Source organism: Pogona vitticeps, chromosome 6, assembly GCF_051106095.1.
Source record: "Pogona vitticeps strain Pit_001003342236 chromosome 6, PviZW2.1, whole genome shotgun sequence".
Lineage (NCBI taxonomy): Eukaryota > Metazoa > Chordata > Lepidosauria > Squamata > Agamidae > Pogona > Pogona vitticeps.
In genome coordinates, this window is record NC_135788.1 from 111,855,755 (window position 1) to 111,873,301 (window position 17,547).

Sequence of the window (17,547 nt, forward strand, 5' to 3'; positions counted from 1 at the left end):
GTTCTGAGGCCACCCGTCTTCCCTTTCGCCTCTCTTGCTGTTTTGCAGCGTATTAAAGGGCTGACGTATTCTAGAAGACTCTTGTACTTTGGCCAAGCCATTAGTGGAGGAACAGACCTTACAGGGGACGGACTGAATGACATAGTCGTGGGACAACAAGAGCAGGTCGTGCTGATGAGGTGATGATGGGAGAGAGAGCCCTGCATTTCTGCCATTTTCTCCTCTGTTTTCTCTGAATAAGAGATGATTTATCTTCATGCAACCCTTTTGCTTTTTGAAGCTCTCGCTTCTCATCTATGGAGAATTTCTAAATTTAAACGCATAGAACTACTGTTGTCCTGATTCGTTTATCTACAAGGACTGGGGCAGATTTTCAAAGTGGGACTTCAACTGCCCTTTCAACCCAGAATCTGGTCCACAGAACTGGAATAATCAGTCAACAACCTTGGGCAGCTGCATTGTGGCGTAACTACAATTTTAAACCGAGAATAACTTTTCTAGTAAGACATTTCCATTTCATAATCATTGGCCTTTGGCCTTGGACACCCTGAGGTCTAGAAATCTGCTTCACAGTAGGACCCCCTTATCCACAGGATTAGTAACTGTTAAAATATTAAAAGAAAAATCCTAAAAATATTTATTTCTAAAGGTGAAGTTACCAGAATTGGCCAGTAGAGGGAGCTAAAGATCATATAGCATTTGCCATTATAATAGTATTTGCTATAATCCATATTTTTCAGCATCCTCAGGGGTGGGGTGGGGCTTGGAACCAATCCCACCACCCAGACACCTGGTCCTTCTATATTTTGCTGTTCTTGTTCGTACTGAGTGGAAAAACCAGCACAGGGAATATATAAGTCCTGACCATAGAGAATGATTGTGTGATGGAGTTATATTTTTCCTTTTCTGGGCAGGACTCGTCCCATTCTGCACGTGGAGGTGTCCATTGAGTTCCACCCTCCTCTGATCCCCACATCAGTCTTCAAGTGTCAGGGTCAAGAAGAATATTCGGAAGAGGTGACCAATGTGGCAAAAGTGTGCTTTAGTGTTTCCAAAGCTACCTGGGATAAACTAGGTGAGACCACCACTATTGTTCAGACACTCATTGCGGAGCACGTGCAAGCTACAAGCGAATAAACTGTTGGGGTTTTTTGCAACCTTGTATGCTGCCTCTAATGGCTGGGAGGGACCTTTCTGGCCTTGGGTGACTGTCAATCTATCTAGCACTAACCAATAGTTCCCTCCTGCTGGCTCTGAATTCAAAGAGAGCCCCACCTCTCTGCTGAGTGCTTTTTCTCTCTCTTAATTCTTTTGAAGTCCATTGCTGAAAGCAGGCAGTCATGTTTTCAGTTTGCTGTTTGATCTGTTCAACTGTAAGCAGTTCTTATTCTGACTCCTACGAATGTCTCTGAGTGAGTCCGTTGCAATGGTAGGCGAAGATTAATGAGAAAAGTTGTGATCTATTCTGGGAAACTTGGAATTCCTCTCCCCTGCAAATCCCTGCCCTTCTGCTGTGCAGCTAAAGAAATTTATCATAAATTCAAAACTCTCCAACATGAATTCTCCGATTAGAAAAACCAAACTTCCTGCAGAAGCAGCAGCTTTGTGTGCCCTCACGCAGGTCTAGACGGTTACCAGATGTATGTGGCAATGTTAGAGGAAGTCGTTGTGTAAGGGCATATGTTCCTGTCTCCAGTTTTAGCCTTACAGAAAAAAACGGGCAAATTGCTGAATGGGACTCCATTTCTGCTGATCAAGTCTGGGGGAGGGGGGGATGGTAGTTCTACTAGCTTGTCCTCAGAGAGGTTGTGCAAAGTGCTGATTGGCTGGCTCTTGTGTCTGTTACAAGGTCCTCCCCTCCCCTTTTCAGAGTTGTTTCCACATGTTGGCAAGGGCAATGTTTTTAAAGCACTGAATCAACACTGAAGAGAGTAGACTTTTAGAGATGCTTTAAAGACAAACATAAGACTAGGTTACGAAACACAAACACACAAGAAAGCAAACTGCCTTCTGGATGGGGGAAAAGGGCAGGAAAGGGGAAAAAATTCTGTGTGTCCCTCGAGGAGTCAAACCCGCAGGAAAAGCAAACCATGCTCGCTGGTGTTTCTTGGCACAGCTTTTAAAGCAGTGGTCCTCAACGTTGGGCCTCCAGATCTTCCTGGACTACAACTCCCAGAAGTCTTCACCACCACCTCTGCTGGCCAGGATTTCTGGGAGTTGAAGTCCAAGAACATCTGGAGGCCCAAGGTTGGGGACCACTGTTTTAAAGGACTGTTCCCCATGCACCACTAAGAGACCGCTCCCTGTCTCTTTTTCTTTCCATTCCTGATTTAGGTACGATTTTTAGTGACCTTCAGTACAGCCTGGCGCTGGACCCTGAGAGAATCCATGCTCGAGTTTCGTTCAGTTCTGGTGTTCCTGCTTTGAGCAAAAGTCTCCAGATTGGGCTTGAGCAGCAATGCCAGGATCACCCCATCAAACTGCCTGTAAGTAAGCATCAAAGTCCTGCAGGGCCACCAACTCCCCCCCCCCTTATATATTGTATATATATCTCAGATGTATACCATATATAAGGGTTTGTGGTGGAAAAATCCGATGCCCCTGCTTTGTGTCCCTCTGAGGATGCATACAAGTGGGTGGCTCCCAACATAAAGGGTAAAAAGATAGGGTGAAACTATTCCTTGTTTCCTTTTTCATTAGAGATGGGCATGAACCAAACTACGAACCAGCAAAACCAATGAATAAGGCTGGTTCGTGGTTTGTTTCATGAACCAATTTGGGGATCCTGCTTTGCTGAAATAAAACAAAGTGCCAAACTCCCCCCGCCCTCATTTTATTTCACAAAAGGGAGTGTCCACCTGCCCCTTTCGCATGGCCCCACTACCTGATACTTCCTCCTCTTCCTCCTCTTCTGATGCCATCCTCAAAGGCAGTAGGCCCAGTACTTCTGCTGCTGCTTCTGAATTTTTTGTGTGTGTGTGTGTAAAACTTTCCCAGTCTCTCTGCTGAGAAGCAGGGGAAGTGTTCATTTTGCTGGTATCCTGAAGTGGCTTGCTTATTAAGCCACTTCAGGATATTGGAAATTCGAAATGGAAGGAGCCAAACCAAATAGGGTTGCTTGTGCGCCGAAATGCCATTTGGACATGAAGATTGCACCACATGGGCTATTGCACTTCCACCTGACCTCAAGCAACCCTAGTTAGTTCATATCAGCCCGCACCAAAATAAGCAATGCATAGTTATAATTCTGTTTCTCAAAACCTCTCAAAGCAGGGAAGTCAAGGGAAATGTGGAACTATTTGCTGTATTCCCATGTACACCAAAAGTAATACGTATTAGCTATATCTTTTAGGATCCAAAGCAATATGTAAAATAAACCTTTCCTGATTTTATGATGCAGATGATAAAGTAGCTGACTACCTGTGCAGAACCAGCAGCCCTGTGTACATTCATTAAACATCTAAATCGTCTCTCTTCTGGTGCCTCATTTCTCAGATCTGTATTGAAGATACCCTGACCCCAATCATCCTGCAACTGAATTACAGCCTTGTGGGAAAGCCCATCGCTAAAGCCAAGAATCTCAGGCCCATCCTGAGTGAAGAGTCCCAGAAAATCTACATAGCAAAGGTGAATGTGTCTCACCATTCACAATATAACAATATTCCTATTTGGGATGGGGTACTTTTCTGTGGCTTTCAGTTCTCCCTCTGGTACAGTGGTGCCTTGAGTTACAAACTTAATTGCTTCCAGAAGATGGTTGTAACTCAAGTTGGTCGTAACTCAACGCGCCATTTCCCATAGGAATACATTGAAACTCCATTAATCCATTCCAGCTGGAACCTCCCCCCCCAAAAAAACACTGCAAGACCCATCTGAAACAGAATTAATCCATTCTGGCCGGGGGAAAACACACAGCAAAAAACCCACAAACATTGCAAGACCCATCGGAAACGCGATTAATCCGTTCTGGCCAAAAACACACACACACCAAAAAACAAACACTGCAAGACCCATCAGAGCACAGAAACATAACCCCCCCAGCCCAAACCCACGCTGCAAAACGCTGTACTAACTCAGAACAGGCATTTTAAAAAGCAGAAAGCAGTACCAGGGAGTCCGACGCTTTCTCCAAACACACACTCTCTAACTGCTGGGGTGAAAGAGCTAGAGAGGAGCAACCTCTTCGCCGACCAACGGTTACCAGTTTAAATTCCCCGCCTTCTTTTCTGTTTGCATCTCAAAGCTCCTGTCGCAAGTCAAAGCAAAATTTTGCAGCCGGAGCTGGTCGTAACTCGAATTGGTCGCAAGTCAATATGTTCGTAAGTCGAGGCAGCACTGTATGTGCTCCTGGGTGCCACTGACAACCTCCGAGCTTTGTGGAAATCAGGTTGTTCCTCATGGATAAATGGAGAGGTATAAAGGAAGTGGTTATGATGAGGTGGGAGAAAAAGCAAGCATTGAGAAAAAGAGAGGGTTATGTGGGTCCCAATGCAACCTATAGATCATCTATAGAGGAACAGGACAGTGTCCTAGAGGTGGTGCATACTTGGTACTTAATAGATACATAGCAGCCTCTGTCTAAGAAAGCTGAATTTTTAATCTTAATGAATTGTATTCCATTTTTTTGGCAGCTCCCATTTGAGAAAAACTGTGGCAGTGATGGGAAATGTGAAGATATTTTACGAACTTCATTTAATCTCTCAGGGTAAGATAAATGTTTCCCTTTCCCCTTTTCATCTTGCCTTTCCACTGTCAACAGTACACTTGGCTTGACGGCAAATTCTCAACTCTTGACTTTGGACAAGGCACTGTGAGGGGATTCATTTGTGTACTTCCAGATTATAGAGAACGACCATATCTCCCATTCTGGGTCACTTTTTTTTTCATTCACTGGAATCTATGTCTAAACAATAGTGCCTCATATAACCTGATTTTGTTTGGGCGTATCTCCCTGATCAACGGGTAGAGCCGTGCCAATTTTGGTTGGGATCCTAAACTTTATTCCACCTCAGGGTCAAGCGAGGCTTTCAGAAAACACATTTTCTGTGGCAATGCTCTGCTTACTTTCGCTCCTACAACCTATTTTCTTCAGAAATACAGACTCCCATGTGCAAACCAAGCTTCTGTTTATTTTCTGCTGGCCATTAACAGAATAAAGCAGGCTAAAATCCAAAATCGGGAGACAAAGGAACGGGTGTACTATAGCAATTGTCAACATCCTTTGGGAAAGTATAGGCTGTAAATTATAGCTGAGAAGTTTTAAATGCAGTAGAAGACTATTTCAAGTATTCAGCTCTGGAGTGTGGCACTACAAAACTTGTTAGGTATTTTGAATGCAAACATTAATATATACTTTGCATAAGTATCTCTCTCTTTTAACTGGTTTTTCTTTCACTCTTGTTCAGATAGAAAGGGATATATGTGTGTGAGGATTTCAGGCTGTGAGGGAGGGCCTAGATATCTTGGAAAGGCACATGGGTCTGAAACCTCTCATCAACCTCCCCCCGTCCTCATTATTGTTCTCTCTCAGCTTGGACACCTTAGTTGTAGGCTTGACTCCCGAGGTCAACATAATAGCTTCCATCCAAAACCACGGGGAGGACTCCTATGGTACCATCCTGCGCTTCTTCTACCCTGGAGGGTTGTCCTACCGCAAGGTCACCTTGCTACAGGTAGGCGGAGAGAAGGGGTTTCGGAGAGCAGAAGAAACAGGGGGAAGTGCGTCAGCAGGAGATTGGATTCCCTGGCCTTTGGGGTCCTTTCCAGCTCCACAGTTCTGTGAATCGAGGAGTGGGAGTCATGGGGGGGGTGACATGCCGTTTTGTCTCACACTGCTTTAAACTTTGCGTCCACCCCATTTCTCAGCCCAGCAGGAAGGCAGTGAACATTAAATGCCACTCGTCTCCTGTCACAGAAGAAGCCGCCGACAGGAACGCCACTTGCAATATCAACCACCCAATATTTTGGAGTGGGGCAGAGGTAGGGATATCCTTATAACATTACAATTTATTGCCACTTAATGCTTATACCTGAAGAGTTACGATGAGGAGGAATCTCCTCAGCCCTGAGATGTGATAGTGACTATTAAGGACTAATCTGTACATTTCGAGAAATTGGATGGTAGACCCATCCTGGAACTGAACAGCTCCACAGCACTGTATAACTAAATGCTTCCTCCAAGTTTAAAACTCGCCGCCTCTATACAGTGGACCCTCTACTTAAGGAATTAATCTGTATTGGAATGGTGGCTGCAAGTTGAAAAGTCTGTAAGTCGAATCTCCATTGACCTACAATGCACTGAAAACTGATTAATCCCATAACCAGTGGTTTTTATTCTATTTTTATTCTGTTTTGGTTTTTTTCTGGTCTGTAAGTCGATTCTCTGGCTGCAAGTCGAATCTAAATTTTGCAGCCAGAGAAGTCTGTAACTCGAAAAGTCTGTAAGTCGAGCCGTCTGTAAGTCGAGGGTCCACTGTAAAATGAATATATCAGTGGGAACAACTATGGCTTAATCTTGCTACTGTTGACGTATAGCCTTATATAATCTGAGAAGGCATGTATCATTTGCTTTCATAGGTATGAACTGTGAAATGGCATTATGACAAAATGCTGTATTTCCCCCTCCAGGCCTTAATCTAGGACAAGCTGACAAGGATCCATTGTATATATATTCCTCAGCAAGAAGGTGCCATGACTCAGTCCTACTTTTAATTATTCCGTGCCCTGGACACATAATAAACCAGCTTTATATACATACAGGAAACAATAGACTGTTTGAATTGCTTGCCAACCAGGTTAGCATGACCAGGACATGAGAGAAGCCAACCCTCAGACATTTATTAGAAAACTTAGCAGACAGACCTTCAGAAATAGACAGGGTTTTTCCCCCCAAACCAGGTGGCTGCTAGAACATCAGCTAATTAAACTTACTGGGATCTTAAGAATAATTCACTGAAGCAGCTTTCAGAGGGAGAACATCTCTGGACCTTGCTGTTCTTTTTGACAGCTGTGGTCTTGTCCCTCTTTGTTTTTATATCATCGGCGTCAAGTATTGATAAAAAGAAAGAGTCCGCACTCTAGGCATCAGGCTGTTTTTGTCGTTGTTGCCACCTGAAAACTGCTAGTCAAATTAAAATATAGTAGTGCCTCGCAAGACAGGACAAAAAACTCGCAAGACGAATGGTTTTGGCAATGGGGTGATGACTCGCAAGACGAATGTTCCTATGGCCGTGCTTCGCAAGATGAATGTTTTTCATTTTTTGTTCCTACCTCATGTATGCTGATTTTTAAATGTTTTTCTATGATGTTTAAAAAGTTAAAGTTTCTTGATTGAAATTTTTTAAAATCATCTGCACAATATGTATGGCTTTAAAGAGCACTTAATGAACCCTTTGTAAACCAAATTTGACTTTGTTCTGACTTCCCCCCCCCCATAGGAATGCATGAATTAGATTTCAGTGCATTCCTATGGGAAAACGCGTTTCGCAAGGCGAATTTCTCGCAAGACAGCATTAACCGTGGAACGAATTAAATTCATCTTGCGAGGCACCATTGTACTGCCATTTTGAACATGTAGTGAAAGCTACAGAATGGTGCCTGGCTCAGGGATGGGACCTCAGGATTGCAGACAGAGAGTGGCAGGTTCAACGTGTGTGGTCTCTTGACTCATATCAAAGGGGGGAGGCATTTGTGGTCCTCCAGCTGTTGCTGGACAGCAGGGTCTGATCCTTCATCGGGGATGGGGACTTGAGTCGTGGGACTTACGGTCAAGTTGCACTTAAGTTGCACGAGAGACTCGCCTTTTTTAATGACTCAAATTGGACTCGCAGCTTAGAATCCACCACCTCTCCTTTTTTCCTGGGGGGGGAAAACTAACCTTTAATAGGAATCCAGGCTTGGGGTTTGGGACTTGGTACCAACGACTTGGACTTGGGATTTAAACCCGAAGACTTGCCAGTATCCCTGTCTTTCACCATGGCTTGTACTACCTGGGGCAGAAGCATAGCAGTCCACACATCTGGACTGTCCTGGGTATGAGGTGGAAATAATCTCCACCTGATAGCCAGAGATGTTACTGCCAACCAAAGTAGACAATATTGATCTAGATCAGTGGTGTCCAACCTTGGCCGTCCAGATGTTCTTAGACTACAGCTCCCAGAAGCCTTCACCAACACCTCTGCTGGCCAGGATTTCTGGGAGTTGAAGTCCAAGAACATCTGGAGGGCCAAGGTTGGGGACCACTGCTCTAGATGGTCTGACTGCACATCACTCTGTGCTTTCCCCCCCCCGCCTCTTTTTAATGCTAAGGCCTTTTAGGGCAGGGGTGGTGCAATAGACCCTGTATTTTATTCACACTCCTCTATGCACAAAGAACTTTGCCTAAATAAATCGCTCACATTATTCTTCATCTGTTTGCGTGTTTCAGGCCATCTTTGCTGCCACCTTTGATATCTCCCCAGATGTTGATCTAGGAGGGACCCTGCGGATCACCGCCAGAGCCATCAGGTGACTTTCCCACAGCTGGGTTCTGTCCTGTCGGGAAATTTATCCAGGGATGGACTTCAGCGGTAGGTGGAGCCAGAAGCAAATGAATGGGCCCCATAATACTGGTGTATTTTAGCTTCAGGCTCTTAACTATCAGTTACTAAGCCTTAAGAAAAGCATTTTAGTTCTTTTGAAATGGGGACAGCTTGTACAGAAACTGGGAAACTGCCAAATAATAGTATTAAAGAGAAGAGGGAGGTGGCCAAACTAAGGAACCCGGAAGATTTCGTGGTGGGTAGGAAATTTCCACCCTTGCAATAAAGGTAAACCATTTCCTCATTTGAGCCTCAGGTTCTTAACTAATTTTCTTCTTTCTTGTCCAGTGAAAATGGAGGGAACATCACCAAGGATATGGTTCATGAAGTGGATCTGCCTGTCAAATACACCGTGTACATCATTGTCACCACGTGAGCTGCTGTTGGCATTTTAGGGAGAAAGCAGAGCCTGCAAAGTGCCCCACCCCCAGCAGTGCCCCCCACTCTTGTCAATAGCTCTGAAATGTCCCTTTCCAATGACATTCTGGACATAACTTGCTTTCTTATTCATCTTCATTTCTCCTTCCCTCCTCCTAGCCTTGAGGAATCAACCAAGTATGTCAACTTCACAGCTGGCCAGCAAGAAGGGAGCAAGAGCATGGAACATCGATATGAGGTGAAAAAGAAAAATGAATGGCCAAATGCAGTTGGGGGGTTGATGGGAAGAGAATACAGAGACAGCTGGGAACGATGAGTGGCATTGAAAACCTGAACTAAAATTCCTTCTATACTGAAGGGAAGTCAGACCATCTGGAATTCTAATCTTTGCTAATCTTGGGTTTTTCAGTTATTGTTTAAAATGAGAGATGCACAAAAACTGGTTATTGTGGATTCATATTTTGTCAAATAAATATCAAAATCCTAATAGATGTATATTAATTTTGAATGGTTGTATTGCCGGAAGAAGATTGGCAGAAGAAATATCAACAACTTCAGATATGCAGACGATACCACTTTGATGGCAGAAAGTGAGGAGGAATTAAAGAACCTCTTAATGAGGGTGAAAGAGGAGAGCGCAAAAAGTGGTCTGAAGCTCAACATAAAAAAACCTAAGATCATGGCCACTGGTCCCAGCACCTCCTGGCAAATAAAAAGGGAAGCTATGGAGGCAGTGACAGATTTTACTTTCTTGGGCTCCATGATCACTGCAGATGGTGACAGCAGCCACGAAATTAAAAGATTCCTGCTTCTTGGGAGGAAAGTGATGACAAACCTTGACAGCATCTTAAAAAGCAGAGACATTAAATAAAACAATAAATGAATAAACATAGCCTACATGTATATAGCAAATAAGCATTTGTGTTTGTTTTGAAAGAATCTGCTTCTCTTTCAGATAAAAAACCTCCGTGAACGAAGCATCCCTGTCTCAGTAATGTTTCAGATCCCTGTAAAATTGAAAGGCATCCAGGTCTGGAATGTGTCTCAAGTCATCTCCTCTGAGGTATAATTGTCAGCTTATTCTCTTCTACTGGAGAATTTGGCTAATATCCTTTATAGTTACCAGAGGATCCGGTACAAACAAGATCTGCACAGAGAAGGCATGAAATAATAGCTTAATTCTCAGTTGACCACTCCTTTTAAGTGGGAAAAAGGTATCTTTACTTACAGTTGCTATCTCTAGTTACAGTCAGTAGAAAAATAGGAAAAATGGAGTCTCCACACATGGGAAAGATCCCGCCATGCTTCCTTCATGCTTGGAGGTCAGGAAAGCAGAGAAAGAAACTAACAAACAAAGGAAGCAAAACAATTAATCACGAAGATGGAGGCAAGCCAGAGACAGGAAAAATAATGTTAGTGGGAAATGAGAACCCCTTTAGCTCCTAAAAGCCCCCCTCCCACTGATATCTAGTGCTGGAAAGCATGCAAGATTGTTATTATCTCAACATCTTCCACCTTGCTGTAAAAGTCCCCCACCTGGGTATCTCCTGTGAAGCACTCCTGCTCATTCCTTAATGAAAAGCACCCTATTCCTGCCTGCCTGCTTGTTAGCTAGTTTGAAGCAAGAGGAAGCAAAATATCTTGCAACCTGTCCCCTCCTTCTCTCACACCTGCTGCCCCCCAAAAATTCTTCTTACAATCTTCTCCCACAGCCTCACCAGGCCAAGTGTGTCTTGGAGAAAGAAACGGCCGGGTCCAAAGATTTTCCCACCAAAGAAGAGCACCCCTTGCTGGTGAGCATGCTGTAGAAGGACACTCACAGCCTTCCTCCTAAGAGCTAGAAGATTGCTTTTTATAAAACAAAAAGGAAGTGGACATTTTCAGGATCTTGAGTTCTGCAAACAATATTGGGGTTACAGAACTACATAGCACACTTGCTGATAAGGCTATTATTATTATTATTATTATTATTATTATTATTATTATTATTATTATTATTATTATTATTATTATTATTATTATTATTGGGGAGATGAGTCCCTTTCCCCTGACCCCAGTGTATCTTCCTATCCTTTTCAGGACTGCACCACAGCCTCATGTAAGATGATCCGCTGTGACCTTTTGTTACTGAAGTTGGAAAAGTCTCTGGAGTTCACAATCAAGGGGGACATCAGTTTCCAGTGGGCCTCTAAGGTACCAAGGGGGCTACCTGGGCCAGGAAGGGGAGGGTTTTTCCGACCGATGTTCTCCCTTTGATGGTTGCACTACAGAGCCAGAAGCCGCTCCCAGCCTGCTGAGGAAACCCTCTTTTAAACCTCTTTACGGATTCTTTTAGCCTTTTGCTTCTGTCCATGGGGTTTTCTTGGCAAAGATACTGGAGTGGCTTGCCAGTTCCTGCTCCAGTTTAGTCAGAACTCTCCACTATGACCTGTCCATTTTGGGTGGCCCTGCATGGCTAGCCAACAGCTTCTCTGAATTACTCAAGCCCCTTTGCCACGACAGGGCAGCAATCCGTGAAGGGGACGAGATGGCTGGACAGTGTCATCGGAGCGACCAACATGAATTTGACCCAACTCCGGGAGGCAGTGGAAGACCTGGCGTGCTCTGGTCCCTGGGGTCATGAAGAGTCGGACATGACAACTAAACAACAACAACATGGATTCTTGCTTATGGGGAGCTCTGTGTCAAATGAAGTCCATCTCTCAGGCCTAATTTCCTTTCCCTCCCCCCAGATCCATCAGAGGAAAGTGACCTTGGTGAGCTCTGCACAGATTTTCTACGATGACACAAAGTATGCACAGAAGGAGGGTTTTGTACAGACCCAGGTAAGGGGAGAGATATGAGCGCAGAAATTGCACAGGCCTCAACTCAGTATTTACAGATGGAATGAGAATTTCTGGGAAGGTGTGTGTGCATCACCTGGAAGGAACTTTGTGGACAGAGAACAAGGGCGGAGGATAGATATGCAGCCCCCTGGGTGTTCTCCATTACTTGGAGGGGAGCAGACTTTCTCGGCTTCCTAAGACAAGCATGGAACTCATTGCATTCTTATCTACCTGCTTTCCCAGGTGCTGACAGTGGTGGAGCGTATTGAGATCTACAATTACCTGCCTGTAACCATTGGTGGCACAGCTGGAGGGCTCGTCCTTCTTTCACTGATTGCTGCAGCCCTCTATAAGGTGAGATGGAGTTTGGGATGGGTGCGAGAGGCAGAAAACATGTTTGTCTATGTGAAGGGGTGAGGAGATGCTAAGCATGCTCAGAGGACATTTCTCTGTTCCCTGGAATAGCCTTAGCTGGTCTTTGCTGGTTTGAAGCCCAGTGCCTCCCCTTTTGGTTCAAACTGGATATTCAGCAGAATGTGTATTGCCCATGGTTAGCTTGGTCTTCCTCACATAACGCTGTGTTCTCAGAGGGACTGGTCTTGTTAGCCAGTTTGGTAACTTAAGCCCATCCTTACTTCTTAGTGACCAATCACAAAAAGCATGTGAGATACAGTGGTGAAGAAGAGCACATGTAATGAGACACAGACATATTTCACCGGGGGGGGGAGCGTTGCTTTGAGAGATAATAATAATAACCACCTTTGAACTGCAGAGCTGGAAGGGACCCTGTGGATCATCTAGTCTAGACCCTCTCAAGGAGGCACAGTGGAGGATTGAAGCCCCAGCTTCAAACACCTAAGCCACTGAGCTATCCATGTTCCCTCCCTCCCTTCCTTCGTGTCTCCTCCGGCCTTTCGTTTTTTGGACTCCAATTCACAGAATTCTCCAAGAATTCCGCAGGCAGACAGGCAGAATTAGAGACAAACTTGAGAGACACCTACATTTCGCTCACCTGGCAAATGGCTTATCTTCCAGGCTCCATGGTGTTCAGTTTCTGTTACTAATGTCCAAAAAAAGAAAAAGAAAAAGACGTTGCCACTGTGCTTTCTAGTAGTTGTAGTTCTTTGGGAAGCACCCTCTATAGCGGGCAGCTAGATTACAACTCCCAGGAGCATCTGGGAGCAGTTTATTTTTTTTTGTATGTACATTATCAATAGGAAGGTTTCACAAACCTTGGAGCTAAGCCTTTCTCCTTGTGAGAGAAATGTATCTGTAGATGGGGTTTTGTGGGATGGAACGCCCACAGTTCTGCCTGGAGAGATCTTGGAGAATTCTGGGAATGGGTGTCGAAGAAACCAAAAATTCATGCCTCTAATTGCTTCTGTAAATATTAAATTAGTGGTGTTGTTTCCTAATTTATCCTGCAGAAACTAAATACTGAGGTCTGAAGCCCTTTACTTGAAGGGATACCACTATCTTGACACTTCCCATTTGATTTCCTCTTCACTTGTTTCCCGTTCTCTTTTTCTCTAGGTTGGATTCTTCAAACGTCAGTATAAACAGATGCTAAGTGAGGCTGGGGATGACAATGAAAACGCAGAGCCTACCAGCCCGACCACACAGAAAACAGACTCCTCTCCCCCTGACAAAGACATTGTTGACTGATGACTGACCATCTTAGACCTCCTAGGTAATATTGTCATTACTTCGAAGGGTGCTTCACTCATGTCCGTTTTAAGAAGATCCTTGTCAGATTAGACCTAAAGCCTATAGTCCTGTTTTCCATAGTGGCCAAAAAGATTCCAATGGGAATCCCAGCAGTGGAACATCAAGGCAATGGCATTCCTCCATTGCTGATGGAATAGTACCTATTCTTCTTAAATGTTATTGTTGTTGTTCAAAAACAATAGGCACAGTCAAAATTATAAAAACATTGACTGGTATTATATAACAAATACAAGTTTTAACCAAAAACCTAAGTATCTGTTGAATATTGGCACAGTTTATATGCTGTTCCTAATATTGCCATTTTTTTATAGCTCTGATGGTGTAATTTATGAGAACTGCAACTGCTTATAGTACTGTGTGAAATCTCTTGATATTGTTCCCAAAGCCCCAATGACTGCAGGGACCACTGAAGTGCGTTTCTTCCAGGGGCGATATGTTTCGATTGCCAGATCTCTATGTTGGTTTTTTCAATTCTTTATTTTCAACTCTGGCATCCCCTGGAATTGCAATGTAAATGATCCAGACATTTCTTCATTCGATTACTACTATGTCTGGTGTGTTATGTTCAAGGTGTCTCTCAGTTTGGATCCAGAAATCCCATAAGATTTTGACTTGGTCATTTTCTGACATCTTCTCTATCTCATGGGTATTTGGGGGCTGGCAAGTTATAGTTTTGCATAATGACCAGTGCACTAATTTTGCCATCCTGTCATGTCTAATTTTGTAATCTGTTTGTGCAATCGTTGGACATTCACAGATGAGGTGTGATACGGTTTCATCTTTTTCTTGGCAGAGTCAGCATTTGCTGTTAGCATTAGTTCCTTGCCTCTTGGCTTTCATTACATTTGTTTGGAGTGCTTGCTCTTGTGCAGCAAAAATCAAGCCACCAGTTTCTTTTTTAATGGTCCCCAGTTTAGGCCATGCCCATGTTGAATTATTATGCTTTCCATTAATATTTCTCAGGTGTTGTCCATGCAGTGCCTTATTTTTCCAACTGTTTAATTTATTTTCAAATGGTCATTTCTTATATTGAGCCTTTGTTTCTATTGTTTTCAAAATATTGTCCATTTTCAATGTCTTAGGTAATTTTTCTATTCTATTCTATTCTGTTGTGTTCTATTCTATTCTATTCTATTCTATTCTATTCTATTCTATTCTATTCTATTCTATGTGCAGTGTCCTGGTAATTTTTTTCTTAAAAGAGAGTTTATGATTATGATGATCATGATGTGGAGATTGGGATGAATAAGGAGAAACCAAATGAGAAAATGAAATAGGAGGGAACTGGAGGCACCGTCTCTGGACCTAATATACTTTACAGCCTTTAGGCCCTTTTGTGGGGTATGTTAAGGGACAAGATAGGTGAGAATCCTGGGGATCCTTAGTAGAATGCAGTGTTTTGGACTTCACAGCTGTTAGAATCATGCTAGTGCAATATCTGCATTCTTGGAACACTGTAGAACTGTCAAAAGGCCTTCTCTGGTTCTCCACTCTGTGCCAGAAGAAACTGAGCTAACCACTCTTTTCTTGGTCACCTGCAGGCTTTGACCACTTGCTCAAGGAAGGCCAGAGAGATGTTGGTATCATCCCATGGTGCTACCTCTGACGTATCTGAGTCCTCCCTTCCTCGCTGAATGGACTGCCTTGTCTCCAAGAATTCCTGCTATTGAGCTACCCAGAGCTCTTGCCCCCTCTTCAGCCTTCTGGTCCCCTCTCCATCTTCTCCATTTTCAGAAATGTCCTTCTTGGTAACATTCTCTTCTGATGCGTTCTTCTGAAATTAGAAATGAGGAGGAGGCCGATGTGAATCCTTAGCCGACTGTCTTGTTTCCTGTCCCAGCTACCGTGCGCTGGCTGGGACAGCTGAATGGGTCTCAGGACATGATGGGATGGAAAGTTTGGCCTCCCTGGACATCCTGCCTGAAAATGACAGGTGAGGAGAGAGACTGCTGCAGGAGGAAAAGGAGGAGGAAGAAAATGAAAAGTCAGCTCAACCTCCAAGGGCAGAATAGAGGAAGGGAGGACTGAGGCAGAGCGTTCGACTCATGGAGTTCTGCAAAAATGGACAGGATTCTAAGCCACATTGATTATGGCATAAGTACTGGTGGACTAGAGTCGATAAAATTAGAAATGGTAGGATTATGTTTTTACATGTTTTCATCTCTGTCAAATCAGCACACATATTTCAGTTATTATCACCCCTAGACGTCTTTCTAGATGGTTTGTCTGTAACATGGCGGAAGAGTTTTGTTCATATGTTTCATAGTTCCTGTTGGTTTCTGGAAGCAACTGTTTTCAATATGTTGAATATATATTTTGTTTGCTTGGAAGTGAGAAGATTAAATGTAATAGGCAAGATGTAATTATGAATGCAAATGAATCACACACCTGTGCTTTCCCTGTGTTATATAGAAGAATAGCATTTGGGACACTTAATGGTTTCAATTTCCTACATAGAATTGTGAATAGAATTTCCTACATAGAATTTATGAAGACATTATAAAAAAAAGAAGAAAAAATAGTATTTTTAAAAGCCACCGATGAATAAACACCTCACCACTTGTCTTACCCTTTCCTGGTTTGTTTTGCTCCCCACCTCTTTTGTCAGCTGGAGAAAGAAGCCAGGAACAAACTTCTGTTGTGAGCTTGGATGTCATGGCCATCTATGGTTTCAATAAAGCTAAAGTACATAAGCAGCAACAACCATGGTTAACCACGGCTTATTAGTAAAGGTGATTATCAACAAAGAGTGTGACTTGTTTGAGTTGTGCTTGGACCATGAGACGGTATATAAATTGAATGCCTGATTGAATGAATGAATTTGTCCTGCCATGCCAATACAGGCTGTCTTTCAGTATTAAAAAAAAGTTTAATACAAAGGGCTACTGTTATATTCCTAGTAATATACACATGTTGTCCTATACAGCATGGTTGATAGATTTTATCAGTACTGACGCCTTAGAGCTATCAATGATGAGGTTCCAGGAAACCTCGTCTTTGACAGCAGTGGAAGAAATTAGGATTTGTACAGTTAAGAAAAGAGGAGGGGCAGGATCTGATGGTCAGCTCTAAGCAAGGCATAATGAGAAAATAATTGGGAGAGAGGAAGAGAGAGGCACCAAACTGGGGGAAATCATTCTAAATTAACATTGTCAGGGGTGTTGTATTTTGGGGGAATGTAGAGGAATACTGTCAAAAATGTGTTGCTGTTATCCGGTTACTGGTATTTCCTCTAGACCCCCTTTGAGCCTGGACTTTCCAAGTTTCTCTTGAGCCTACCTATAAATAGACTCCAGGAATCCAAGGGTGGGGAGGGGGGGAAGATGACAAGTGTCTGGGCTTCAAGCCAGTTTTAGTGAGACCTTGACTCTGTCCCCATGCATTGGTTGCTGGGTTTTTTGGACAAGATCCCAAGTGGGTTATGTTTATCTCTTAGGTTCATTGGATAAACAGTGTCAGATGGGCATAACTAGTAGAACTAGAAGGGAGGGAGGAGTGAGTGGGTATTGTTGGAGGGGGCAGTACAGGAAGGCCCTTGACGCAGGGCAGCAAAGACAGAGGCCGAACAGTACAACGTTGAAGTTCTCCATCTAGAAACTGCATCTAATTGGCAGAATTACTCGGCATCCTTCGCTTCTAACATGCTTCGCTTCCAACACGCTGCTCAGCTGGTGGCCCAAGGGAGAAATCTAGCAACAGCAGCTGCTGGTGGACATCATGGTGGTAGGTCTAATGGTAAGTGAATTTAGCAACGGGCAGGGCCCATCCCCTTCAGTGATAAATGTGGTATAGTAAACCTACATTGGACCACTGTTCTTACAGAATTTCAAACTTCTTTGTAGTTATTTTTTCTGCTTTTATATTAATGGCTCCAAGGCAACAAAAATGCTCAAAAATGAACATGGGGGAAGTAAATTATGCCCAATGATTTCTTTGAATAGCATTGATTCCTCAACTACATCTCCCCCTCCTGACAAATGTTTATTTCAAAGGCCATCTCCTTCCTTCAGCACTGAATTCTAATCAAACAGGTAATG

At 43.5% G+C, this 17,547-nt stretch overlaps 1 protein-coding gene across 1 annotated transcript in view; it reads left to right on the forward strand.

The window, feature by feature from the left end:
* LOC110086421 (integrin alpha-X) overlaps nt 1-17,547 on the forward strand; it is a 40,461-nt gene that overhangs the window by 21,403 nt on the left and 1,511 nt on the right. The window contains exons 15-31 of the mRNA XM_072976878.2: nt 49-179; nt 915-1,075; nt 2,335-2,486; nt 3,496-3,627; nt 4,632-4,705; nt 5,531-5,672; nt 5,866-5,979; nt 8,426-8,505; nt 8,868-8,951; nt 9,117-9,195; nt 9,913-10,020; nt 10,670-10,750; nt 11,037-11,150; nt 11,690-11,782; nt 12,026-12,136; nt 13,316-13,472; nt 15,052-17,245. Of these exons, the coding sequence (XP_072832979.2) occupies nt 49-179; nt 915-1,075; nt 2,335-2,486; nt 3,496-3,627; nt 4,632-4,705; nt 5,531-5,672; nt 5,866-5,979; nt 8,426-8,505; nt 8,868-8,951; nt 9,117-9,195; nt 9,913-10,020; nt 10,670-10,750; nt 11,037-11,150; nt 11,690-11,782; nt 12,026-12,136; nt 13,316-13,447 (1,788 nt within the window). The 3' untranslated portion in view covers nt 13,448-13,472; nt 15,052-17,245. The remainder of the gene's footprint in view (nt 1-48; nt 180-914; nt 1,076-2,334; nt 2,487-3,495; nt 3,628-4,631; nt 4,706-5,530; nt 5,673-5,865; nt 5,980-8,425; nt 8,506-8,867; nt 8,952-9,116; nt 9,196-9,912; nt 10,021-10,669; nt 10,751-11,036; nt 11,151-11,689; nt 11,783-12,025; nt 12,137-13,315; nt 13,473-15,051; nt 17,246-17,547) is intronic.